Source organism: Anabrus simplex, chromosome 11 (genome assembly GCF_040414725.1).
Source record: "Anabrus simplex isolate iqAnaSimp1 chromosome 11, ASM4041472v1, whole genome shotgun sequence".
In the NCBI taxonomy this organism is placed as follows: Eukaryota; Metazoa; Arthropoda; class Insecta; order Orthoptera; family Tettigoniidae; genus Anabrus; species Anabrus simplex.
Genome location: NC_090275.1, coordinates 58,133,039 through 58,159,905, shown reverse-complemented (window position 1 = coordinate 58,159,905; position 26,867 = coordinate 58,133,039). Strand labels below are relative to the sequence as shown.

The following is a 26,867-nucleotide window of genomic DNA, read 5'->3' as shown; positions in this document are numbered from 1 at the left end:
CTACGTAGGTCAACTAGTCTCTCTCAATTTTTTATTATTTTTATTGTGTGCTGGTCATTTTCCGATGATGTCATGGTATTTTCTTTCTCTGCCTAGTTGAGCATTGAAGTCGTCTGGTCCAGTAGGTCCCAAAATTCTTCTGTTTCCTCATGGTCTTTTGAGGAGTTATCATTAATGGGAGCATGGGCATTTATTATAGTATAGATTTTATTAGATGCCTTTGAGGTGAGCGTTGAGAGTCGTGGAGACTGTGATTTGAATTCTTGAACTGATTTTATTATTTTTAAGGCTGACCAAAAATTCTGTTCCAAATCGTGGGACATTCTTCATCACTCTCTTTCTGGGTATACCTTTATAAAGTCTGTACCCTTGAGATTCCAAGGCATCCTGGTCGGTGTTTCTAATTTCCTGTAATCCCATGATAAGAATTTTGTGTTTGTCCATTATGTTGGTGATCACTTTTAGTTTACCAGTTTGCATGAGTGAGTTTATATTGCGTGTAGAGAAATATGTTATCTGCTTTGGTTTGATTCTTGATTTTGTCTTGTTCATGTATGTGATACTGGGGTATTTCCGTGCCTCTGACTTCATGGTATCTTTTAAGTGGCAGCCCACCGTATCCGACTGCTGCCTTCTCTGAACTCTTGGTTCAGCCGGTGGAGTATTCCTTAAAATACCTTCCATGGTTTACTGTCAAGGTGTCACCTGTGTGGGACTAGGTCCCGAATTACAACTCTGGATGTGATCCAGTGAGGTGATAATGAGGCCGCTCCTCTGGAGTACAGACGCCTTGTGCAGCTGCCCCTGACCTGGAGAACAGACGCTGCATAATGGATTCCAGTGGCATTTCCTCCAATGTGGGGACCATCACCCCAACTAAAGGGGCTCATTTGCCCGAAGCCGTTGGCCCCCTTAGGGTGTCAGATTGTTTCCCGCCACCCAACACTCGGCGTTGGCAGTTTTACAGTTGGGTACCAGACCAGCAAACCCTCCTCCTTTCTCGTTCCAGACTTGGGACCTGACGATGGCGGAGTTTTTAAGTACCTTATAATAAATAATTGTATTGATTAGGTGGAAGGTCCCTATCTTTATATTTGTGATCTCTGGAAGTGGAACTATGAACAAAAATGCATAACATTTAAAAAAAGAAATTGAATATGGTTGCCACAGAAAACAATATGTGATAGGGGATTTTTGACTTCAAATTTGAATTATGGACATGTGAATCAGTAAAAGTGACATATTTTCATTTCATGGCATGAAAAATGTTAAAATTTTGTTGTCATCGTCATCGTCGTCATTATGCAACCCTTCTAGCGTGCTGGGTAGGGTGGTGTGGAACGAGCTTTTGCCAGCGTTCTCTCTCCATGTAGGTCTGCCTCTCTCCGTCGTCGCTCTCCAGTCTTCTTCTCTACTCTCTCTGTCTATTTTCACTTGGTCCAGCCATCGTTTCCGTGGTTGTCCAACAAGTCTCCTTCCGCTGACTGTTCCATGTATGCTTGTGGTGTTCAAGAGCCTGGGATTCTCTTTAGATGTCTGAACTAGTTAAGTCTTGCAGACCTTAGTCTTTCTTCCAGAGGGTGCACCACTCCCAAAAATGATCTGACATCTTCATTTCTCACATGATCATGCTGTGTTTTTTGTATGGCATTCTTAACACAATGCTGTCCGCTCACGTATCAATACGTGTTTCCAAGCACGGTGCTCTGCAGCCGATCGCGTATAAATACGTGTTTGTGCAAGTCTGTCTTCTGATGCCATCTAACGGTTATTGAGGAACTATTTGGAGATTATCGTTGATGTGCCTAAATGGTAGAAAAACTACGCTTCTTTTAGTACTGGTTTTGCCCGTTTTAGTGCGTCAGTTGCTTTTTTTTTTGCCTTCGAATATCTTCCGTGTATCCATCAATGCCAGTAAACAAAAATGGCAGGCCCGGTAAACAAAAACAGTGGACTGACTCCTGGTAATATTATACATGAATTATACGCTGATAATTTGTCATATGTTTCCCGTGATTGTGAGGAGAGTGAAGATGAATTGTTTAATGACAATTCTAGTGCTAGTGTCATGCATTTATGTGGAAGTGATGCGTTGAATGACACGTTTATTGCACCATGTGAGCAATGACCTGATGCTTCAGATAGCAAAGATGGTCTAGATGTAAGTACTGTTGATAATATTCTCCCTATTTCTGGCAGTGAGTGGCCTAACAGGATATTATACTGTTTTTGGAGTCTTTCTCGTGGACGCCTGGCGTTAATATTTCGCCGAGTGAACCTGAAAATATAGGTTGTGATGTCAAGTTGTTCATTTGTAATGGTTTGTTGGCGTATATGGTGGAGGAATCAAACAGATATCAATACCAGAATGAACCGAGATATAAGATCTCACCAAAAACTTTAAAGTGGACAGATATAACTGTGAATGAACCTAAAATTATTGAATTATGATACCCTGCAATAACTCCATGTCTCTGCCAAAACCTTCCGGCCACAGGGGCCAGTTATACGTCAGATGGGCCGGACAGCAATGTGTTAAGGTACGGTATTTCATTTCACAGATCTGCAGTTTACTAATGTCTCTAGTCTGCAACATGCAGGTTTCTAGGCCATATGTGAGTATGGGAATAAGGTACGATTTATACAAGGACATCTTGGTTTGCAGGGGTACCTTTTTGTCCCAGATCAGGGGATGTATGAGGTTATAGAATTTAATGGCAGATACATTGGCCACTCTATTAAGTACTTCTTGCCCTGTTCCACCCTTGTTTGAGACAAGTGCAAGTTCGTTGTACTGTGTAATTTGTGTTATCTATTAGTATTGCGATGTGTGGTATAGGACAGTGGATATTTCTAGTTGAGCAAATAATTAGTCGTGGATTTTTGCCTCTCATTTCCCCGATTTAAATCATGTTTTTTTGTTGGGAACTTTAAAAGAGAAAGTGTATAAGAACAATCCATGTACTCTTGAAGCCCTGGATGAAATCAGACGAGTGATACATGAAATGTCAGGGGCGGAGATACAAGTGTTTCAGAATTTTTTACACCGATGCAACGTTTTATATTTTGAACATTTTCAACAGCTGCTTTCATGAAAGGTAAGATGTACATTAGTTCCCAACTTCATTCATTATTAACTTGTAAGTAATAATTTAGACCTACCGTAATGGAACCGAATATCCACCTGTGCGGGTAAGTTCTTACCAGTGAGTCTAGCAATGGATTTTGAGCAGCCTATTCTCTCGACATCTCCTGCACATGCGGTAACTTTTCACTGCCTCTCCCTGTATTTATGTACTGTACATGTTGGTAAAATAGCTTTGTTGAGTGTGAACTTCTGCCTGGGTTGTCAAAATCTCATTTTTTGGTATAGACAGTTTTATGTAACTTTAATATATAGAACTGTTGTTATATTTCTGCAATGTATGTGCAAGGTCATTCTACATTCTCATAAGCTAACTTCTACGAGCCACCATTTGTATTTCAGCAACTTAATTATAATGCTACCTTTGATTTTACAGCAAAATTATTGTTGCCATTTTAAATTTATGATATGTTATTTGATCATTCACCCTAGTTTCATTGAAATCTGGCTGGTCCAACCCAAACAGTTCCCTTGTTAGTGCCAAGGTTATAGATACTGGAAGCCTTTACCTTTACCTGCCACATCTCCAGGGCCCTTCATGGCCTGTAGAGAGATGGTTTTTCGTTTTTGTATCTAGCTTATGTGGATTGTCCACTTGTTGCTTTTAGTCTGTACATTTATATTTAAAATATATATAAAATTGTTAGTACCTTTTCTAAGCAGATGACATACAACTGTATTCATCTGTGTTACATTAAATATGCCCAGGTATTGCCATATATCTTCATGTTTTGAACAGCAGTTATGTTTATATTTGACAGAGAGAAGAAACTTTCACTCGGTCTCACTTGTCCACAGCATTCTTTGTACAGACATGCGAAGTTATCTGGGAACGGATCTTAAATATTTGTCGTCCCCAAACACTATTCGTACAAGGTCAGAAACTTCTTCCGGACGGAGTTTTCCAATTAACTGTACGACAAGTTACGGCAATTAATTAATTCATACCCGCGATTGGGTGATGGACATTCATCCTGGTTCAAGACTGAAAGTGGAGTCCAGCAAGGCAATGTACTATCCCTATTATTGTTTATCACCATCATGGATGACATAATGAAGAACATCAAGGAAATCTCTGGTGAACTAATTGCAATGGCCTTTGCTTATGATGTTATGATCTGGGGAGAAACTGAGGAACAAGTACAGTCGAGACTCAATGAATGGAAGGTTAAGTTCCAGGAGTTCAATCTCAAGATAAGCGAACTCAAAACAGTAGTGATGGCAATAAACAGAGAGGGACGACCAGCGAACATCATGCTAGGAAACCGTCCACTAGAAAGTGTGGAGAGTTTTACATTCCTCAGCAGTGTAATATCTCGAGATACACTAGCCACAAAGGAGGTGGCAAATAGAGTGCAGAAGAGCTCTCACTTTTACCAGCAAGTACGAACGCTTCTCTGGGATTCCAAAGTACCAATAAAATCAAAGCTGGTGATGTTCAATCAATACTTCATACCAATTTTGACCTATGGTATTGAAAGACTCATCAAGGTTGCAGGCATCCGAGATGAAGTTCCTTGGGTCCACAATTCAAAAAACCAAACTAGACAAGTTGAGGAGTGATGTGGTTAGAAAGGAAGCTGGGATTTTTACATCATTGTTAGATCGAATCAGCAAGTCCAGACTGAGGTGGTTTGGGCATGTAATGAGGATGGCGCCAACAAGGACAGCATACGTTAACTTGGAGCGACATGTGGCAGGAAACGGATGATGGGAAGACCAAAAACCCGCTGGATGGACATCGTAAAGATGGACATTGCAGATCGGGGAAGGACACTGGAGGACGTCACTAACAACAGAACGTATTTCAATAAGACAGAATGGAAGAGGCTCGCCAGCAGTACCTGGGAAACTGGAACTGTAAAATGATGAACAATATGCTCCTGAAATCCCCTTCTAGCTGTAATTAGAGACATAGATAATAGAAACGTATTTAAAAAGAGATGTTGTAAATGGTACTTAGAGGCTTAAGAAATTAGTATATAAAGTAATGTCCCCTTGTAATAACTGTGAAGTGGCTAGGACACGTTAAACTGATGCAGGCGACTCAGACTCCAAGGAAGTATTTTGAGAAGATCGTTCTGGGACGAAGACCGATTGGACGCACTAGAGAAAGGTGGTTAGTCCAGATAAGAGAAGACGTAGAGAAGAGAGGAGAAATATTGAATGCCCTAAAAGAGGAGAAGCATACCAAGACTGTAACAAATATAGGCATATTGTTCTGAAACATCCAACCCGGCTTGCTGGAAGGAATTCATGATGATGATGATGATGATGAAGACACTAGTTTGTGCAATGAAGCACATATAAGATGGTTTGGCATAACAGCAGACTTCATAGTCTGAGCCACGCCATATAAAATAAGTCAAGAAATAAGTAAATAAATTTAAAAATGTATTCTCCTTCTCTTGTAAGTATAAGATGAATGAAAATAAAATTGATTGAGGGTTTGGTTCGAAATAGATTCAGAGTTGATTTGTATTTGTTCTTTTTTTTCTTCCCTGCAGGAAGATTCTGATGATGTAGTCAAACGTGACTGGGTTGTCAGCTACTGCAATGACCTTGAAAAGAAGTTCAGGTAAGTTTATTATTATTATTATTATTATCATTATTATTATTGTTAATGAACAGTAGTGACCAAGTTGGAGCTGTCGGTTCTGGACCTATGAACGAGTTTGTTATCTGTCAGTGTAGGAAAAATAACGTCTAAATTGTGGCATCCTTTTTTAACCTCAAGATCTACAGCAAGAGTGCTCAAGAACCTAAGATATCTACAAATTATCTTCACTGAAAAGTGCTACATGAACTTCAATTATTAATTCTTCAAGAAGTGTCATAAGTGTTACAATTACCCTTTAATGTTTTTTGTGTGTTGACTTCTTGCCATTTTTTGTCTCGGCTGATGACATGGATATGTGTTGAAACCAGTCCCAAACCATATTAAACATGTTGCAACATTAATTTATGCAACAATTTATTATTGTATTGAATAGGTTGAACATCTCTCTCTTTTTGGCATTGTAATTATCAGTTCAATACAGATCAGTGATGATTTTTTTAACTTTAAATGTGAAACCCTTGCTAAAGGCGGTTTAGTGGGAGCAGGTGTTCCGAAGAAAACAATCACCAAAATGTGTAGGGTAGAAAAGACCTAAATTTGCTATGGGTAAGATGAAGTATGGAAGTAGAAAGGATACTGAAAACTGTGTGCAGCGGATGCTAAAGGAGTCTACATAAAATGGAGAATTCTATTACTATAAGGATTTGAAACTTCTTGTACCTAAAGCTGTTCAGATATCCCTCATGCCTTCAGGATTCTATTGTCAGTTCCAATGTCATAGCATATGATGAAGGATTATTTAAATCTGTTTATTTATCCACAAAATTCAGCAAGGTCTCAAAGCAGTTGAATTCGAGATAGGAAATGCAGAGAACAAAAATAAAATTATCATCCTTTCCATGACTCACAAATTTTCAGCACACACAGAAGGGCTATAGCAATTACAGGTGAAGTAAGAAAATTAAAGATTGGAATGAATGATGAAGTACTGGGCAGATCACAAGAACCAAACAGTCCAACTTTCAAAGAGAAGGTGAATGTGGAACAACTAAAATGGTCCAGTCATCATCATTTACCAGCTCCAGTTTCCTGGGTGTGGTGTGCAAGAGCTCGCCACTTCTTCCTGTCAAAGTATAGTTTTTGTTTCTATGTATCCTCCCACTTGACTTTCCCTTGCTAACCTCCGATTTTACCGTGTCTGTCCATCAATTTCTTGGCATCCCTACGGGCCTCTCCCCTTTCACTTCTCTGTCGAAGTAATTCCTTGCTGTTCTCATTCTGTCCATCCTCTTAACACTTCCAAACCATTGCAGCCTGCATCTTTGTGAAAGCTCGATAACAGGTATTTTGATGCCAGTCTCATTTCTGTTTGCTTCATTTCTAACCTTGTGTTTCCTATTCTTTTGGTTCATTGTTCTGATGAATTTCATTTCTATTGACTGAATTGTTTCTCCTGTACTTCTGCTTCATTTTCTCCTCAGATCAGAACATCATCTGCAAATATTAGAGTGTTAGGCTCTTTGCAATGTCCTTTGATGGATTTTATGATCTGATCCATGACAATGACAAACAGGAGTGATGGCAAGCCACTTCCCTGCCGGACTCCTCTTTTGGTTTCAAACCAGTCTGATCTTCCATCCCCTATTTGGACACACATTTTTGATAGAGCATCTTTACTTTATCAGTCAGGAAGTTTGGCACACCTTTACCTTCTAGGCATTCCCAGGTTACGGTATCTCTCTAGGTACAGAGTTTGGTGATCATTATTCACCACTAAACATCAGAAGAATGCCTGCACCAGTATAATTTTATTATTATTACCTGAAAAAGAAACAACTTAAAATAGTATTTTCAGGTATTATCTATTTATTATGTTTTTCTTTTTCAGGTATTTTCTAAAAATGTTTTTATTAATAAACCTAACAGTTTTTTTAATATGATAAAAGTGCAATACATTTCGTTCCTCATCTTTTGTTGGAATTTAGAATGAATAATGTTGTTGATTTTACATCCCACTAATTACTTTGCAGTTTTTGGAAACGCCAGAGTGCTGAATTTTGTTCTGTGGGAATTCTTTAATCTGCTGGCAAATCTGCCGATGTGAGATTGGCATATTTGTGGAGAAGAGTGACGTGAACAAGTTGGATACGAAGGAAAAGTAACGATCAGATTCTCTAGGAACTTGGTGAAGAAAAGAAATCTAGTTCTTTGAGCACACCATCAGGTGGTCTTTTACAACATCCTTGAAGGAGAAGTTGTTAGAAAAGCAAGATGAAGATGGTGAATTAGCCCACAACAATGATGACAATGCACAAATCTCGGCTAATTATTTCAAAATGCTCCTAGATTGGGAAGAACCAACATAATTTCTTTATTTAGATGTCAATACACCGATAATAACCCCAACAGAGAATATAAACCCTCCTACAATAAAGGAAGTTTATACAGCACTGAATGACATGAAGAATTTTAAAGCACCTGGAAAAGCACCTTTGAAGGAATTTGGCAATATGCTGGAAGTTCAGCAATAATTGCCCTTCATCAACAACTAGTCAACATCTGGATTACAGAAAAATTCCCAAAACATTGGACATCATCCATCCACTACGTAAATAAAAGGGGATTTCACTCCGGGACATTACTTATTAAAAAAATTCTCTAGAATTATTCTCAATAGAATTAAATTACAACTTGATAATGAACTAGGAGAATATCAAGCATGTTTCAGGCCTTGGAGGAATTGCTCTGACCAAATTATGAGCCTCAAACTGATAATAGATTACAACAGAAAAAGAAATAGAGATATGGTGATAACATTTATCGACTTCAAGAAGGCTTGTGATTGTATTTACAGGAAATCTTTATTAAAAATATTATGACACATGGGATTACATCCAAAATTAGTAAAAATGATAAAATTAACTCTTACAGAGACCAAATCAAAAGTAAAGTTCAGAGGCAAATTATCAGACCCATTCAAAGTAACTGCTGGGTTACGGCAGGGTGATGGCTTATTACCATTACTATTTAATTGTGCACTAGAAATGGTAATGTGAGAATGGTTTAGGAAATGCCCTCCAAATATTAAAATAGGTAGGAGAATCCAAACAAATTGTCTTAGTTTTGCAGATGACATGGCGTTATTAGCCTAAGATTTAGATGAAGCAAAAATTCAAATATCATAGCTTCGCACCATTGCAAATAAAATTGGCCTTAAAATATCATTTGAGAAAACAGAAATTACGCTCTAAAAACCAACACCATTAAAAGAAATACATTTTAACGGTACTAAAATTAAAGTTGTAACACAATTCAAATATCTAGGTGAGTTAATAACAAATAATTTAAATGAAAAACCTTCGCTTCAGATAAGGGCAAACAAGTTATCTAAGGCACAAAAATTAACATGGGAAACTTACAAAAAAGAAATATTTATTCATTAATGCAAAAATCAAACATTACAATACAGTCATGAAGTCAGAAGCCACATATGCCGCAGAAATAGTATTCCATCTAAACGAACAATTCAGAACTCAACGTGAACAAGTTGGACACAAAGGAAAAGTAACGACCAGATTCTTTAGGAACTTGGTGAAGAAAAGAAATCTAGTTCATTGGGCACACCATCAGGCACAGTCTTTTGCAACATCCTTGAAGGAGAAGTTGATGGAAAAGCAAGAAGGGGATGACCAAGAGAGTCCTATTTTAAAATAGTTGCCTACCAGAATCAACTCTGTAAATAGAAGAGTTATGTGGCAAACACTTGAAGAATATGGTATACCACAAAAGATTCTGAATATTATAAGGGATATGTACGAGGGTTATAAATGTCAGGTTCTGCATTTGGGAGATCTTACTGAACCAATAGATGTGCCCTTGGAAGTTTGACAGGGCTGTATTCTTTCTCCGACGCTTTTCCTACTTGTGTTGGATAGTGTGCTGACAAAGTGTATCGAGGTCGGAAAAGGGGGATCCAGTGGGGCTTACAAGATAGGTTAGAAGACCTTGTTTTTGCAGATGACATCTGCCTACTGGGTCAACGATTCAGAGATGCGGAAGAGAAGATTAAGCGGTTGAAGGAGGAGGCAGAGTATGCTGGACTTAAAATAAATATTGATAAGACCAAAGAGATGAGGGTCAATTCCAAGATTGATGATAAATTGTCTATAGATGATAAAGAGATAGAACAAATAGACTCCTTCATATATCTTGGGAGTATGGTTACTACTACTGGAGGAGCAGAAGAAGACATTAAAGAGTCGTATCAGGAAAGCAAATGGTGCTTTTGTTCAATTGTATCCTATATGGAGAAACAAGAACATTTCTAGAAAAAACTAAGCTACGACTTTTTAACACAAATGTTAAGTCCGTTCTGCGTTACAGCTGTGAAACGTGAAATGTTGCCCAGAATACGATTAAACAACTGAAAGTCTTCGTGAATTGCTGTCTAAGACGTATCATCAACAGAAGATGGCTGGTTGTTATTTCAAATGAAGATCTATAGGAAGAAACTAATCAGCAGCCAATTGAAATGCAGATAAAGGAGAGAAAATGGCGTTGGATAGGACATACTTTAAGGAAGCCCGCTGGAGCCATTGAAAAGACAGTGCTCGACTGGAACCCCCAAGGCGCTAGAAAGTGCGGATGTCCGAAGAAGACCTGGAAAAAAGACGATCGAAGAGGAATGTCTAACAGTGGGAAAAGCTTGGAATGAAGTGAAGAGGTTAGCCAACAACAGGAACAGATGGAAGTGTTTCACGGAAGCCCTATGCTCCAAGAGGAACAACAGGAAATAAGTCAAGTAAGTAAGCCTACCAGAATGAGCTGCAGTTCTTATACAGAGTTAAGAAGAACTGCTCAATACAGAACTCTGGTTGCAGCGACAAGGCTTAGCCTTTAGATCAGGGGTTTCCAATTAGCAAGGGCTCGAGGGCTGCATTGGAAACCTTGGGCATGATCACGGGCCACACTTTAATAATGGGCCAATTTTCGTAAAATTCCGCAAATAGAACGAGGTGCCAGTGTTAAGTAATATGCATAGTTCAATTGAAATGACTGTTTAATAATTTTAATTGCTTAAAACACTATTTTACAATTGCATGAAAGAGTGAAATTAAACATAAACACTATTCTTCCCAGGACAATTGAATTTAGAAGAGGAGCACCCAACAATGTCAGTTCATTTGAATTATTTGTCAAATGACAAGAAGTAAAAAAGAAAGAAAAACCTAAAAACAAACTGAAATTAATAATGTAGTCAAAACAAAACTTACAGGACAAGTGAATGAAGGGAACAATGGTATACAGTTGCAAGAGCCTAGAATCCCAGCAATGTACTTCCAGGAGTACTTCCCTGAAAACTTCTGTGAGTGTGTATCACTGTATACCAGCCAGTACTACCAATGAGAGAAGAACGAAGAATTAAAACCTCTTCTTACACCAATAGGCAATGGAAATTAAAGTATATCTTGGTATTTATTGCATGCTACGTTGCATAAACTGTCCACAATGAGGCTGGCATGGAGTTCAAAAATTGGTATTTATCCCATAGCCATTTCTATAATGGTTAAGATCCAGCACTAGCATTTGTGAGGGCTCATTTTCTGCCTAGTTTGTATTTTAATTTTTTAATAAAAAATAATCTACTGTATTCACACTAAATGACTATTTAAAAACAAAAAATAATATTAAAGAATGAATTAGTTCTTACTTGGGTCTATAAAGGTTGTAAAAGTTAATACATTTTTGAACAAATTATGAAATATATTTTGTAAATTTTCCTTTACATTTTGTAACCGTTACTTCAGCGGCTACAACAAACACAGTAAAGGGAGGAAAGTAAGTGCAGTTAGACACTACACACACAAGAAAACAGCTGATGAACTACGCGGAACTCCGCCGATAACAACACGGGTAAATATCAGTAGGGGCAACTTGACGATAAAAACTCAGGAACGTGAAAGGAGCTGGGAACCTACCAAGGGCATGGAGATGGCTTAGGTTGCAGATTCCAAAAAATCAACCCTGATCCTTGATTTTCAAAATATATTATTTACCCAAATATTATTTACAAAGGACTTTACAAATGAATTCCGAACAATTTCAGTCATACCGAAACTGTGAAGTACAAATTGCATGTTCGTTGAGACACACAAAGTGGACGTTCCTTGATAATAGCTTCTATAAGTTCAAAGAGTCAAGCAAATACCATACCTCTAATTACAACCCAAGTCATACAATACAATTTAGAGTGAAGTTAAACGTACCTTTCAAAATATCTGAACAACATAATTGAACACGTCACATGACACGGAACTACTAGAGGCAAAACCCCTAGGTAAATACATAAAACTACAATTTACATGTTTAGTGAAACAAGGAAAGGGGAATGCCTCAGAAACAAACAGGCAAGCCCAGCTGAAAAGCTAAGGTATCCACAATAATTTACTGGCAAGTCTGGATGAGGTTAGAGCAAACTCCCATATGAAAAGGTAAGTGAACATTAAGTGAAATTTAAGGTGGAACAGAAATCGAGAGTGCTTACCCCAAAGTGGCCCATCCCAGTAGCGAGACGACGTCAAAACTTCGGACAGTCAAGAGATAGAAGACAGACAGTCAGAACGACCACGAAATGCTGCCTCGCTCTCTTTAAACGGGGAAACCCTGGCCTTGGAGTAGCCAGTCAGAACGCAGGAGCCCGCCTATTACCACCCAGATTCACCAATCACAACTCCTACTTCAGTCGCGAAGTTTAAATCCGCATACTCGCGAATCTTCCATTTCCAGAACAGTCAGAACATACTTTCTAGAATACATAACTAACAAAGGCCAATACACCCTGTTCAGAAATTCAAGTTACAACTTTCTGGATAGTTCCAGTAAATATAGAAATGAAATCTAGTTGTTACAAATACCATGTGTTACCAAAATATTTTCACTGTACAGGTTGGGTAGTTACGTGGAATACAAATAAAATATTTTATCACCACACTTCAGATCATACAGTAAGTACTACTTAACAAGGTTTATAAATAAAATCTTCAATAAACACTTTCCACTTCCAATATATTCTACACCTGTAACATCTTCCTCCCCCCGAAAGTCGAGCCATGCTCGACCATAAAATTTACTGGGGAGAAAGGCGATCAATTTAGAAAACGTTCTCACTCTGGTATAGATACTAAAGATACATGATCCCAACAATCATGATTTTCTTGAAGTAGATTTCGAACAATAAATAATAATAATAATGTTATTTGCTTTACGTCCCACTAACTACTTTTACGGTCTTCGGAGACGCCGAGGTGCGGAATTTAGTCCCACAGGAGTTCTTTTACGTGCCGGTAAATCTACCGACACGAGGCTGTCGTATTTGAGCACCTTCAAATACCACCGGACTGAGCCAGGATCGAACCTGCCAAGTTGGGGTTAGAAGGCCAGTGCCTTAACCGTCTGAGCCACTCAGCCCGGCTCGAACAATAAACCAAAACAAACTGTCACTACACCAAAGGTCCTTTTAGTAGCCTGGAGTGTACAGTTTACGTATAATTTTTAAAAATAAAGGTGTTCATGGATCCACCTATTCAATAAATACCACATGGATAGTCACACTACACTTCAAAATGCCTTTTGAACCTTTATAATTGCTTTGACTATTTCTACTGTGTCCACCAAAGGCTGTACACTCATTCCTTCTACCCATTGTTAGTCATCCAGAACCTTCTCACTTTCTTGTAAGACAGCGTTCAAAACCTCTTTTTTAGCCAGATATAGACTAAATATCTGCACCACCTTTTCACACCAGTCACAACACAGCTAGGCCACAGGTTCTCGCTGATAATGTAGCTGCCAACATGGCCGTTTGCCGCCAGCCTCCATTCAATTTCAGTCCAACCAGGTAGCTATGTAAATTGCAGTCCAGTGGTATCTTGCACCAAATAAGCAGATGGGTGAGACACCATCCAGTCAGGCTGCCTCCATTAGGACATACGTCACAGGATTGTGGTGCCAGGTGGTAGCGCCCAAGGCACACAGTGTGCCTCCCAACTTGGCACTTTAGGTTGCCGTCAGAAGAAGTTGATCACTGCAGCCACTGTAACATAAACAAGCCGCAACAGACAGGGGAATACTAGAGGCAAAATTATGCTGCTGGGCTCAAAGATCTTGCGTAGAGTCACCCATGGGTGGCTTAATGAGTATGCAGTAGGGGCTCTCCCTCGCACACCAGGGATATTAGGGCACCTAGCCCCGGGGTAAGCACTATCTATAATTCATTCATTTGACAAGTTTACGGTGCGGGTGAAAGGAAACTACAGGAGTTTACCCTAAGCCTGAAAGTCGGGGAATAAATTCCAAGCAGTGACCCTAAACTAAAACCTACCTAACTTATAATACTAAATCCATTACACAAGAGGATACCTAAAATATTTACCTACACAATTACTTACAACTAACTTACAACAAAACTTATTATGACCTCATAATAAACTCTTATAAATACCATACAATAAACTTATCATTATCTTATAACTAAACTCTTACAAATAGCTTACAACTAAATTGCATGGTCACCAACAATGGTATTTACCCCTCCCTACCTGACTTAAGGTACCTTCACATGGGAGAGATGGACTCTGCTGATTCTTTCCCTTTCAGGTGCCCTTGTGAAAAGGACGGAGTACAGGTTAGGTTAGAACTAACGTTAGCCTGCAACATTACGGGCGCAGACAACCTCATTTGTGAAAGGTTGTGTAGGGGTCATGCAACCTAAAATAGCACTAGATACCGGTGGTGCTAAGACAGGGGGGTGGTTTTGCACCATTGCATCAGAACTGGGCTGACTAACAATAGAGGGCAGACACTGAGCCACAACAGAATTACCAGTTACCACAGGAAAATTTGTACGGGTACCAACATGCAAAGGAGATAGATCATTTGAATGACTTACAGGTGTCCTAGTTCCAGACAACGAAACAGAAGATCCCAGGGCAGCATTAGTCACCTCAGACTCCCGAATACCACCAGCACTAGGTGTCAGAGTGCACACTTGAGCAGGAGCAGTGCAGCACCAGAGTTAACACTTTCCCACGTTTCAGATGGGATAGACACTTGAACTTCAGAAAGTGTGTTATTCAACTTATTGCCTTCAAGCAAACCAATGATTCTGTCAAAAATTCTCGAAAACTGTACTAGTAAGGCTTGACATTCCTGCCGCTCAACTTCTGGCAATTCGAGAGACAACAAATCCTTAATTCTGTCCAGGTAATATAATAACTGCCCCGTAACCCGTGCTAATTGGCCATGCGAGGGCTCAGAAGCACAAAAGGACACAAGAATGGCGTTAAATTCAGCTAACCTATCTTTAACCACGGCCAAAGACTCACGCAACTCGTCCGTAGTTAACTCAGGTATGGTTATAGGTAAGTTAAGAGACTGTTTCAATAGGCTAGTGTCATCTCTGACATTGCCTGTTGAATTAATTTTTCGGATACAAAGTTCATAAATGAGTTCTGCTTTTCTCAAATGGAAAGGAATAGGAACAGCGTGAGCCATCCTGACAGGTAGAAACAAGATTTCAAGCGATTTACGAATCACAACTTTTACGGTGTTTTAGGTTAGGTATGATCACAGTTCACTTTTCTTCGTCTGCAACCTAGCACTTGCTTCTGCTACCAAATTGTAACTGTTACTTCAGCGGCTACAACAAACACACTAAAGGGAGGAAAGTAAGTGCAATTACATGGTACCTAAGACACTACACACACAAGAAAACAGCTGATGAACTACGCGGAACTCGGCTGATAACAACACGGGTAAATATCAGTAGGGGCAACTTGACGATAAAAACCCAAGAACGTGAAAGGAGCTGGGAACCTACCAAGGGCATGGAGATGGCTTAGGTTGCAGATTCCGAAAAATCAACCCTGATCCTTGATTTTCAAAATATTATTTACAAAGGACTTTACAAACGGATTCCGTACAATTTCAGTCATACCGAAACTGTGAACTACAAATTGCATGTTCCTTGAGACACACAAAGTGGACGTTCCTTGATAATAGCTTCTATAAGTTCAAAGAGTCAATTAAATACCATACCTGTAATTACAACCCAAGTCGTACAATACAATTTAGAGTGAAGTTAAACGTGTCTTTCAAAATATCTGAACAACATAATTGAACACGTCACATGACACGGAACTACTAGAGGCAAAACCCCAAGGTAAATACATAAAACTACAATTTACATGTTTAGTGAAACAAGGAAAGGGGAATGCCTCAGAAACAAACAGGCGAGCTCAGCTGAAAAGCTAAGGTATCCGAAATAATTGAGTGGCAAGTCTGGGTGAGGTTAGAGTAAACTCCCATATGAAAAGGTAAGCGAACATTAAGTGAAATTTAAGGTGGAACAGAAATCGAGAGTGCTTACCCCAAAGTGGCCCATCCCAGTAGCGAGACGACGTCAAAACTTCAGACAGTCAAGAGATAGAAGACAGACAGCCAGAACGACCACGAAATGCTGCCTCGCTGTCTTTAAAAGGGAAACCCTGGCCTTGGAGTAGCCAACCAGAACGCAGGAGCCCACCTATCACCACCCAAATTCACCAATCACAACTCCTACTTCAGTCGCGAAGTTTACATACGCATCATCGCGAATCTTCCATTTCCAGAACAGTCAGAACATACTTTCTAGAATACATAACTAACAAAGGCCAACACACCCTGTTCAAAAATTCAAGTTACAACTTTCTGGATAGTTCCAGTAAATATAGAAATGAAATCTAGTTGTTACAAATACCATGTGTTACCAAAATATTTACACTGTACAGGTTAGGTAGTTACATGGAATACAAATAAAATATTTTATCACCACACTTCAGATCATACAGTAAGTACTACTTAACAAGGTTTACAAATAAAATCTTCAATAAACACTTTCCACTTCCAATATATTCTACACCTGTGACACATTTCTTAAAATATTTTGTTGAAAGTCCTCGCGGGCCGCAAAATATGCCTTCGCGGGTTGCCATTTGGAATTCCCTGCTTTAGATCACGTGCTATCCATTCGCTACTGAAAATGACATGCTGGTTGATTCTTTGGCTCTCTTAAAGCCAGATTTAAACCTGCATACTCTTTTTCATTGTGATAAAGACCATGTATCCTTTTTACAGACAAACAGTGCTATGCCAGGCTGAGTGGCTCAGATGTTTGGGACACTGGCGTTCTGACCCCAACTTGGCAGGTTCGATCCTGGCTCGGTCCGATGTTATTTGAAGGTGCTCAAATATGTCAGCCTCATGTCGGTAGATTTTCTGGCACATAAAAGAACTCCTGCAGGGCTAAATACGGCACTTTGGTGTCTATGAAAACCGTAAATGTAGTTAATGGGACGTGAAGCCAATAACAGTATTATTATTAACAGTGCTATGCAAGTACATGCATGTGGAATGTTCAGTTGTGCAGTGGTATCACTGGGGGTTTGGGCTGCAAAGTCTTTGGGAGAATGCACATTTCTCTTGTAGTTATCAGAGTAGAATGCATGTTAATCTATTCAGAACTCAAATCTGACTAATATCTTTTGTAAATAAATAAACTGTTGTAAAATCATTCTTAATGCTTTTACATTATAACACTAATGCCACCTAGCTGTGACGAGTGAGAGCAGAAGAGATGTAGCACACCTCAGTTAACGACAGTCAGTGTGGTGTTCCTGATGATAAGTTTTAGGGACTTAGAACATTCTAGTCGATGACTTTATTTTATTTTGGCTCAATTTTTATTAACACGTTCACTGTGTATTTGTAGATCATGATATACCCACCAATCTGAGCGAGATATTTGCATGGAACTCTTTAAAAGTTGTAACATTGGTAGGATGAGTTATATCGAACTTGTGGACTTATCCCACTCACGTGCCTGGTGCGTGACCCTCACGGTGGTTGAAATTGAGATGTAATATACTGGTCATCGGGTGGATCACGCGCCAGGCGCGTAGGTTGTTGACTGTGCACTACTGCAGATAGGAAACAAAGGCATAAGTATGATTACAAACATAAATATACTTGTATTTATACTTCCCTGTTATACAATTTTACATCCCAATGTCTTCATTGTTGTAAAATTGCCAACTGTCAAGGTTTTATTTCTTCTGTCGAAGCGCCCCATATATTCAGTGAACCTCGTGATGCTGAAGGAACTGCATTGTCGGCCATCTGAAGAAAATATAAATAAAATGATAATATAAGGATCATGGCTCAGTTAAAAATGATTACTACAAGTTCCTTCATGTTACTTGAATATGGTGGAAGAATAGATGACAATTATAAGATCAGTCCTTTCACTGAACTTACTGCAGTAGTGGAATTTATTTCAAAAGCGGAATCACTTGTAATTGTCTTAAAGTAATAATAAGCATAAAATTCAGTCTCTTACCACGCATTGAAGTTGTCTTGCTGCTCAAGATCCAAAAAAAATTATGACGTATGATGAAAACTGGGGAGAAGAAATATGCGGGAAACGGAATACGCATGCACAAATCTGGCTATGGATGAACCTCCTAGTAGATTGGACTTACACAGTGTGCGTGAGGACAGGGAGACTCAAGTAACATTTGAGAAACCTCTAATTTATGTTTCCTAGCACCTGTCCCATGACCTGCTGGGCACGTGCTGCACGCATGCTTATAAACTAGCGTCATGCGCTCAGCGTGTGATCCGCACTGAACGTGTTAAGGCATTCAAGGCCCAGGCTTTCAACTTAGATTCCTTCCCCCCCCCCCCTCCCCCACATTCTTTACCATAACAACTGAACAAAACTTCTAATTCGGTGGTGTTCACTGTTCATGGATGTAGCAAATCTAAAGTATTTAAATTCGTGAATATCTCCATTATTATAGCTCACACAGTAAAAATGTGTACCGGGCGAGTTGGCCGTGCAGTTAAGGGCATGCAGCTGTGAGCTTGCACCCGGGAGATAGTGGGTTCGAATCCCACTGTTGGTAGCCCTGGAGATGGTTTTCCATGGTTTCCCATTTTCACACCAAACAAATGCTGGGGCTGTACCTTTATTAAGGCCACGGTCGCTTCCTTCCAACTCCTAGGCCTTCCTATCCCATCGTCACCATAAGACCTATCTGTGTCGGTGTGACGTAAAACCACTAGCAGAAGAAAAAACCTTACATACATACATTGTCATTAAAGACTTTAATGCCTTTCAGCGTTCAGTCTGCAAGCCTCTGTGAATTTACTAAACGTATCCACAATCCTCTGTTTGCAGCTAGTGCTGTGGCCTTATTTAGTTCTATACCTCTTATCTTTAAATCGTTAGAAACTGAGTCTAACCATCATCCTCTTGGTCTCCCTCTACTTCTTTTACCCTCCATAACAGAGTCCAGTATTCTCCTAGGTAACCTATCCTCCTCCATTCGCCTCACAACCCCACCACCGAAGCCGGTTTAGGTGTACAGCTTCATCCATCGAGTTCATTCCTAAATTAGCCTTAATCTCCTCATTCCGAGTACCCTCCTGCCATTGTTCCCACCTGTTTGTACCAGCAATCATTCTCGCTACTTTCATGTCTGTTACTTCTAACTTATGAATAAGATATCCTGAGTCCACCCAACTTTCGTTCCCATAAAGCAAAGTTGGTCTGAAAACGGACCGATGTAAAGATAGTTTTGTCTGGGAGCTGACTTCCTTCTTACAGAATACTGTTGATTGCAACTGCGAACTCACTGCATTAGCTTTACGACACCTTGATTCAATCTCACTTACTATATACCATCCTGGGAGAACACACAACCTAAATACTTGAAATGATCGACCTGTTCTTGCTTTGTATCACCAATCTGACATTCATTCATTTCTCTTGGATTTACTGACATCAATTTAGTCTTTGAAAGGCTAATTTTCATACCATACCCATTGTACCTATTTTCAAGTTCCAAGATATTAGACTGCAGGCTTTCAGTACAATCTGCCATTAAGACCAAGTCATCAGCATAGGCCAGACTGCTTACTTCATTTCCACCTAACTGAATCCCTCCCTGCCATTGTATGCCTTTCAGCAGATGATCCATGTAAACTACGAACGGTAAAGGTGAAAGAGTACAGCCTTGTCTAACCTCTGTAAGTACCCTGAGCCGAGAACTCATTCTACCGTCAATTCTCACTGAAGGCCAATTGTCGATATAAATGCCTTTGATTGATTTTAATAATCTACCTTTAATTCTGTAGTCCCCCAGTGTAGCGAACATCTTTTCCCTTGGTACCCTGTCATATGCTTTCTCTAGATCTACGAAACATAAACACAACTGCCTATTCCTCTCGTAGCATTTTTCAATTACCTGGCGCATGCTGAAAATCTGATCCTGACAGCCCCTCTGTGGTCGGAAACCACACTGGTTTTCATCCAACTTCCTCTCAACCACTGATTGTACCCTCCCTTCCAAGATGCCAGTGAATACTTTGCCTGGTATACTAATCAATGAGATACCTCGATAGTTGTTGCAATCCTTCCTGTTCCCTTGCTTATATATAGGTGCAATTACTGCTTTTGTCCAATCTGAAGGTACCTTACCAACACTCTATGGTAATCTTACTACTGTATGAAGCAATTTCATCCCTGCCTTCCCACTGTACTTCACCATTTCAGGTCCAATTTCATCTATTCCTGCTGCTTTATGACATGGAGTTTATTTACCATCCTTTCCACTTCCTCAAGCGTAATTTCACCATCATCATTTTCCTCCTCCCTATGTTCGCAACACCACTAGGATGATTTCCTTTTACATTGAGAAGATGTTCAAAATATTCCCTCCACATCTCCCGTGATTCCCTGGGATCTATTATGAGTTCACCTGAATTACTCAAAACACTGTTCATTTAGTTTTTCTTTCCCTTCCTAAGATTCTTTATTACTGTCCAGAAAGTTTTCCCTGCTGCTTGACCTAGCCTTTCTAGGTTATTATCGAAATCTTCCCACGACTTCTTTTTGGATTCGACAACTGTTTGTTTCGCTGTGTTTTTTTCATCTACGTACAAATCCCTGTCTGCCTCAGTACTTGTTTGGAGCCATTTCTGATAAGCCTTCTTTTTACGTTTGCAAGCTGCTCTCACTTCATCATTCCACCAAGATGTTCACCTTTTCCCATCTTTACACACAGTTGTTCCTAGGCATTCCCTTGCTGTTTCTACCACAGCATCTCTGTATGCCACCCATTCTCTTTCTATATCCTAAACCTACTTACTGTCTACTGTTCGAAACTTCTCACTAATCATATCCATGTACTTCTGTCTAATTTCCTCGTCCTGGAGATTTTCTACCCTTATTCGTTTGCAGACAGATTTCACTTTCTCTAACAAATTTTCTGAATTCGAAGTCGGTTAAGATATAGTCTATTATGGATCATTCATTCATGTGTAGCTTGAAGAATCTATTCGTAACAGCTATACCCATACTAGCACAGAAGTTGAGCAAACTCTTCCCATTCCCATTGTTGTTGTTGTTCTTGTTGTTGTTTGAGTCATCAGTCCATAGACGGGTTTTATGCAGCCCTCCATGCCACCCTATTCTGTGCTAACCTTTTCATTTCTACGTAACTACTGCATCCTACATCTGCTCTAATCTGCTTGTCACATTCATACCTTGGTCTGCCTCTACTGTTCTTACCACCTACACTTCCTTCAAAAACCAGCTATACAAGTCCTGGGTGTCTTAAGATGTGTCCTATCATTCTATTTCTTCTTCTTGTCAAATTTAGCCAAATCGATCTATCCATCTCACCTTCAGCATTCTTCTGTAACACCACATTTCAAAATCTTTTATTCTCTATCTTTCTGAGCTAGTTATCGTCCATGTTTCACTTCCATACAATGCCACGCTCCACACGAATGTCTTCAAAAACATCTTTCTAATTCCTGTATCAATGTTTGAAGTGAGCAAATTTCTTTTCTTAAGAAAGCTCTTTGTTGCTTGTGCTAGTCTGCATTTTATGTCCTCCTTACTTCTGCCATCGTTAGTTATTTTACTACCTAAGTAACAATATTCATCTACTTCCTTTAAGACTTCATTTCCTAATCTAATATTTCCTGCATCACCTGCCTTCATTCGACTGCATTCTATTACTTTTGTTTTGGACTTATTTATTTTCATCTTGTACTCCTTATTCGAGATTTCATCCATACCATTCAGCAGCTTCTCGAGATCTTCTGCAGTCTCAGATAAAATAACAATATCATCGGCAAATCTCAAGGTTTTGATTTCCTCTCCTTGGATTGTGATTCCCTTTCCAAATTCCCCTTTGATTTCCTTTAGTGCCTGTTCTCTGTAAACATTGTCAAAGAGGGGGGACAAACTGCAGCCTTGCCTCACTCCTTTCTGGATTGCTGCCTCTTTTTCAAAGCCCTCGATTCTTATCACTGCAGACTGATTTTTATACAGATTGTAGATAATTCTTCATTCTCGGTATCTGATCCCAATCACCTTCAGAATCGTAAATAGCTTGGTCCAATCAACATTATCAAATGCCTTTTCTAGATCTACGAATGCCATGTACGTGGGCTTGTCCTTCTTGATTCGATCCTCTAAGAGCAGACGTAAAGTCAGGATTGCTACACGTGTTCCTACATTTCTTCTGAAGCCAAATTGATCTTCTCCCAACTCAGCTTCAACTTGTTTTTCCACTCTTCTGTAAATAATACGTGTTAAAATTTTGCAGGCATGAGATACTAAACTAATGCTACGGTAGTTTTCACACCTGTCAGCACCGGCTTTCTTGGGAATAGGTACAACCACATTCTCCCGAAAATTGGTTGGAACCTCTCCTGTCTCATACATCTTACACACTAAATGGAATAACCTTGCCATGCTGCTTTCTCCTAAGGCAGTCAATAATTCAGAAGGAATGTCATCAATTCCAGGTGCCTTGTTCCTATTTAGGTCTCTCACAGCTCTGTCAAACTCTGACCTCAAAATTAGGTCTCCCATTTCATCAGCATCAACAGCCTCTTCTTGTTCCAGAACCAAATTATCTACATCTCAGCCTCTTCTTGTTCCAGAACCAAATTATCTACATCTTTGCCTTGATACAACTGTTGGATATATTCTTGCCATCTTTCTGCTTTGTCTTCTTTCCCTAGAAATGGCTTTCCATCTGAGCTCTTAATATTCATACACCTAGATTTCCTTTCTCCAAAGGTTTCCTTGATTTTCCTGTATGCAGCATCTACCTTTCCCAGGACCATACAACCTGCGACATCCTTGCACTTCTCCTTCAGCCATTCTTCCCTAGCTACCTTGCACTTTCTATCCACTTGATTCTTTAATCGCCTGTATTCTTTTCTACCCTCTCCATTTCTAGCATTCTTGTATTTTCGTCATTCATCAATCAGGTCTAGTATCTCCTGAGTTATCCACTGATTCTTAGTTGATCTTTTATTCCTTCCTAACATCTCTTCAGCAGCAGTACTGACTTCATTTTTCATGACTATCCACTCTTCCTCTATTGTGTTTCCTTCAGCCTTTTCATTTAGCCCTTGTGCCACATGTTCCTTGAAACAATCCCTGACACTTTTCTTTCAACTTGTCTAGATAACATCTTTTTGCATTCTTTCCTTTCTTCAATTTCTTCAACTTCAGATGGCATTTCATGACCAACAAGTTGTAGTCAGAGTTCACGTCTGCTCCTGGGAAAGTTTTGCACTCCAACACCTGGTTTCTGAATCTCTGCCTAATCATAATGAAGTCTATTTGATACCTTCCAGTGTCTCCAGGTCTCGTCCACGTATACAGCCATCGTTTGTGACGTTTGAACCAAGTATTGGCAAGGACTAAATTATGGTCAATGCAGAATTCAACCAACCGACTTCCTCTTTCCTTCCTTTGTCCCAATCCGAATTCTCCCACTGTATTTCCTTCTCCTCCTTGGCCTACCACTGCATTCCAGTCTCCCAGCACAATTAGATTCTCATTACCTTTTACATATTGTATTAGATCTTCTATTTCTTCATATATTCTTTTGATTTCCTCATCATCTGCTGAACTAGTAGACCTGCGCTATTGTGGTGGGCATTGGTTTGGTGTCTATCTTGATGACAGTAATTCTTTCACTATGCTGGTCATAGTAGCTTACCTGCTGCCCTATTTTCTTATTCATTATTAAACCAACTCCTGCATTTCCCCTGTTTGATTTTGTGTTGATAATTCGGTAGTTGCCTGACCAAAAATTGTTCTTCCTGCCAACGTACTTCACTTATACCAACTACATCTAACTTTAGTCTATCCATCTCCCTTTTCAGATTCTCTAACCTACCACAACGATTCAAACTTCTAACATTCCACGCTCCGACTCGCAGAATGTCAGTATCCATCTTCCTGATGATCGCCCCCACCCGGAGATCTGAACGGGGGACTAGTTTACCTCCAGAATATTTTACCCGGGGGGAAACCATCATCAGTACATCATTCATACAGAGAGAGCTGCATGTCCTTGGGAGTTAGTTACGGCTGTAGGTTCCTGTTGCTTTCAGCCGTGTAGCAGTATCATCACAGCTAAGCCATGTTGAGTATTATTACAAAGCCATATCAATCAACCCTTGGAACTTCCGAAAGGCTGCTACCCCCCTTTCGATGAACCATTCGTTAGTCTGTTCTCTCAACAGATGCCCATCCGATATGGTTGCACCTGCGGCTCGGCTATCTGTGTCATTGGGACACGCAGGCCTCCCCACCGCGGCAAGGCCACATGGTTCATAGAGGAGGCCCATTCCCATTAGCTTCCACATTTTCCCCACATTTACCAATCACACTTTCGTATCCTTCAGTTCTTTTTCCAACTCTTGCGTTGAAATCGCCTATTAGCACTATTCTATCCTTGCTGTTGACCCTGACCACGATGTCATTGAATGCTTCATAAAACTTGTGAACTTCATCCTCATCTGCACCCTCATTATGGTGAATACACTGAGACAATTCTCGTCCTAATTCCTCCAACGGACAAATCTACCCACATCATTCGCTCATTTATGTGCCTAACAGAAACTGTGTTGCGGCAATGGTATTCCTGATAAGCAGCCCTACCCCATACTCTGCCCTTCCCTTTCTAACACCTGTCAAGTACACTTTATAATCTCCTATTTCTTCCTTGTTATCTCCCCTTATCCGAATATCACTTACTCCTAGCACATCCAGATGCATCCTCTTTGCTGACTCAGGTTGTTCTACTTTCTTTCTCCCATAAGCCCCATTAATATTCATAGCTCCCCATCGAATTCCATTTCATTCGCCAAGTTGTTTCCAAGGAGTCCCTCGCCTGTCAAATGGGAGTATGACTCCGTTACTCCCATAGGTCCGAAGCTTTCTTAAAATGTTCTGAGCTCGGTATATTCATGAAGTAGGATGCTACTCTAACTTACACATAGTCCAAGTGAGGATCTCTCCTCTAACAGGTTATGGACCACCGGTGGATTGTGTAGTCCTAGCCGGCTAAGCACAAGGAGGGCCATGACTCAGAATATGTCCGAGATGCCCACTCCCATTCCATAGCAAGTTGTATCCCGACTCTCAGGACCACTTACTAGGCCACTCAGCCGTTGCCCATGGTTCACGAACTAGGACGTGACTACAGTAACCCACACCATGAACCATAAAATAAATAAAAAAGTAAAAATCTATGAGATATTAAAGATTGAAAATTGGGTTTTAGATCATTGAACTAATATTTCCTGAGTTAGAAGTTTGTCAAAAATTTAATCTTCATGAATATCTCCATTATTATTCCTCATACGGTGAAAAAAAAATTAAAATCTGCAGCCTGTTCCAGTCATTCGATTGGGTCAGGAATGGAATGAATGAAGCTCCCATCTAGCACTGAGGATAGGAAATGTGCCGGCTGCCGAAGCCTGTGGCACTCCTCTGGAGCAATGATAAATTACTGAGAGATGAAATGTTAATGGAGAGTGTTGTTGGAATGAAAGATGACAGGGAAAACCGGAGTACCTGGAGAAAAACCTGGCCCGTCTCTTCATTGTCCAGCACAAATCTCACATGGATTGACCAGGATTTGAACCACGGTATCCAGCAGTGAGAGGCCGACGCGCAGCCCCCTGAGGCATGGAGGCTGTCTTTTTGATTTGTTTGTGACAGTTTCTGATCTTTAGAAATTGAGAGGGAAAAAATTGTTTTGTGTATGTATATATACAATGTATATACAGTATATGTTCTGATTTTATGCAAGAACCACTGAAAATATTTTGTTGAAACTTGGTATTTAGACTAAGATAGGCCTCGATAAAAGTTTAGTGTACCTTATGTTTCAAAATTCATATCTGAACACTAGCTTATAAGGAAGTGTTTAATACAAACTTCAAAATCTCTCTTTTAATATTGGGTTTAGGAAGAAATTTTGAAGGGGAAAAATGCTTTAGAAATTAATTTGCAGTAACTTTCTTCATATGAAAAATGTTGATAAGATGAAATTTTCTGCAATTTCCTTCTTCCTTCCCTGACTGTATGGCATTGGTAACAGCCCAGTTGCATTCACCCACCAGTGACCAACCACTTGATCATTCCTTCCTGCAATCGCTTGACTAAACACATGTACATTATGGCTTACGAACTTGCCGCTGCTTCTTTTAATTAACCTATCCCTGTGTTTTGCAAGAGCTCCAGCTTCATTCTCCATTCCAAAGGTAGTTGAAGGCATACGAGACTATTGTGGATAAAAGGCGCTCATCAGGTTCTGCCAGTCTATACCCCTCCATGATTAACCCCCAGTGATTAACCCAGCTGCATTCACCCTTTTCAGTTCAAACACTAAGCGTCTGCTTCACGATGACTACCAACAAATCTCAAGGGCAGGCGCTTCAGGTTGTTCACATTGACGTGTGCTCAAGCTGCTGCTCCTATAGACAGCTCTATGTCGCCTACTTATAGGTCAACAGCAGACCTGCACTTCTTATTTGTGCACTACCGGGTACCACAAAAAATGTGTCTGCCAGGAAATGTTGGGATTTGATTAAGCTATGTTTGAGTTTGTTATCCAGCAGTACGTCATTAATAGAGGGCGGATTCTTATGCACCAAAGAAACCTGGCAAAATATGGCTGCATCCATGCATTAAAAACAGGAATATATACACTCATATATGCACTATTGTATACTCTT

General features: G+C 39.8%; 1 protein-coding gene and 1 long non-coding RNA gene across 4 annotated transcripts in view; one reads left to right on the top strand and one right to left on the bottom strand.

The window, feature by feature from the left end:
* Window positions 1-26,867, top strand: part of LOC136883513 (gastrula zinc finger protein XlCGF57.1) — a 66,189-nt gene that overhangs the window by 31,021 nt on the left and 8,301 nt on the right. For all 3 annotated transcript variants that reach the window (XM_067155871.2, XM_067155874.2, XM_067155873.2), the window contains exon 4: window positions 5,653-5,723. In XM_067155871.2, coding sequence (XP_067011972.1) covers window positions 5,653-5,723 — 71 coding nt within the window. The remainder of the gene's footprint in view (window positions 1-5,652; window positions 5,724-26,867) is intronic.
* The window catches only part of LOC137502719 (uncharacterized), a 38,802-nt gene continuing 28,925 nt past the window's right edge, over window positions 16,991-26,867 (bottom strand). The window contains exon 3 of the long non-coding RNA XR_011018843.1: window positions 16,991-17,918. This is a non-coding gene — a long non-coding RNA (uncharacterized lncRNA). The remainder of the gene's footprint in view (window positions 17,919-26,867) is intronic.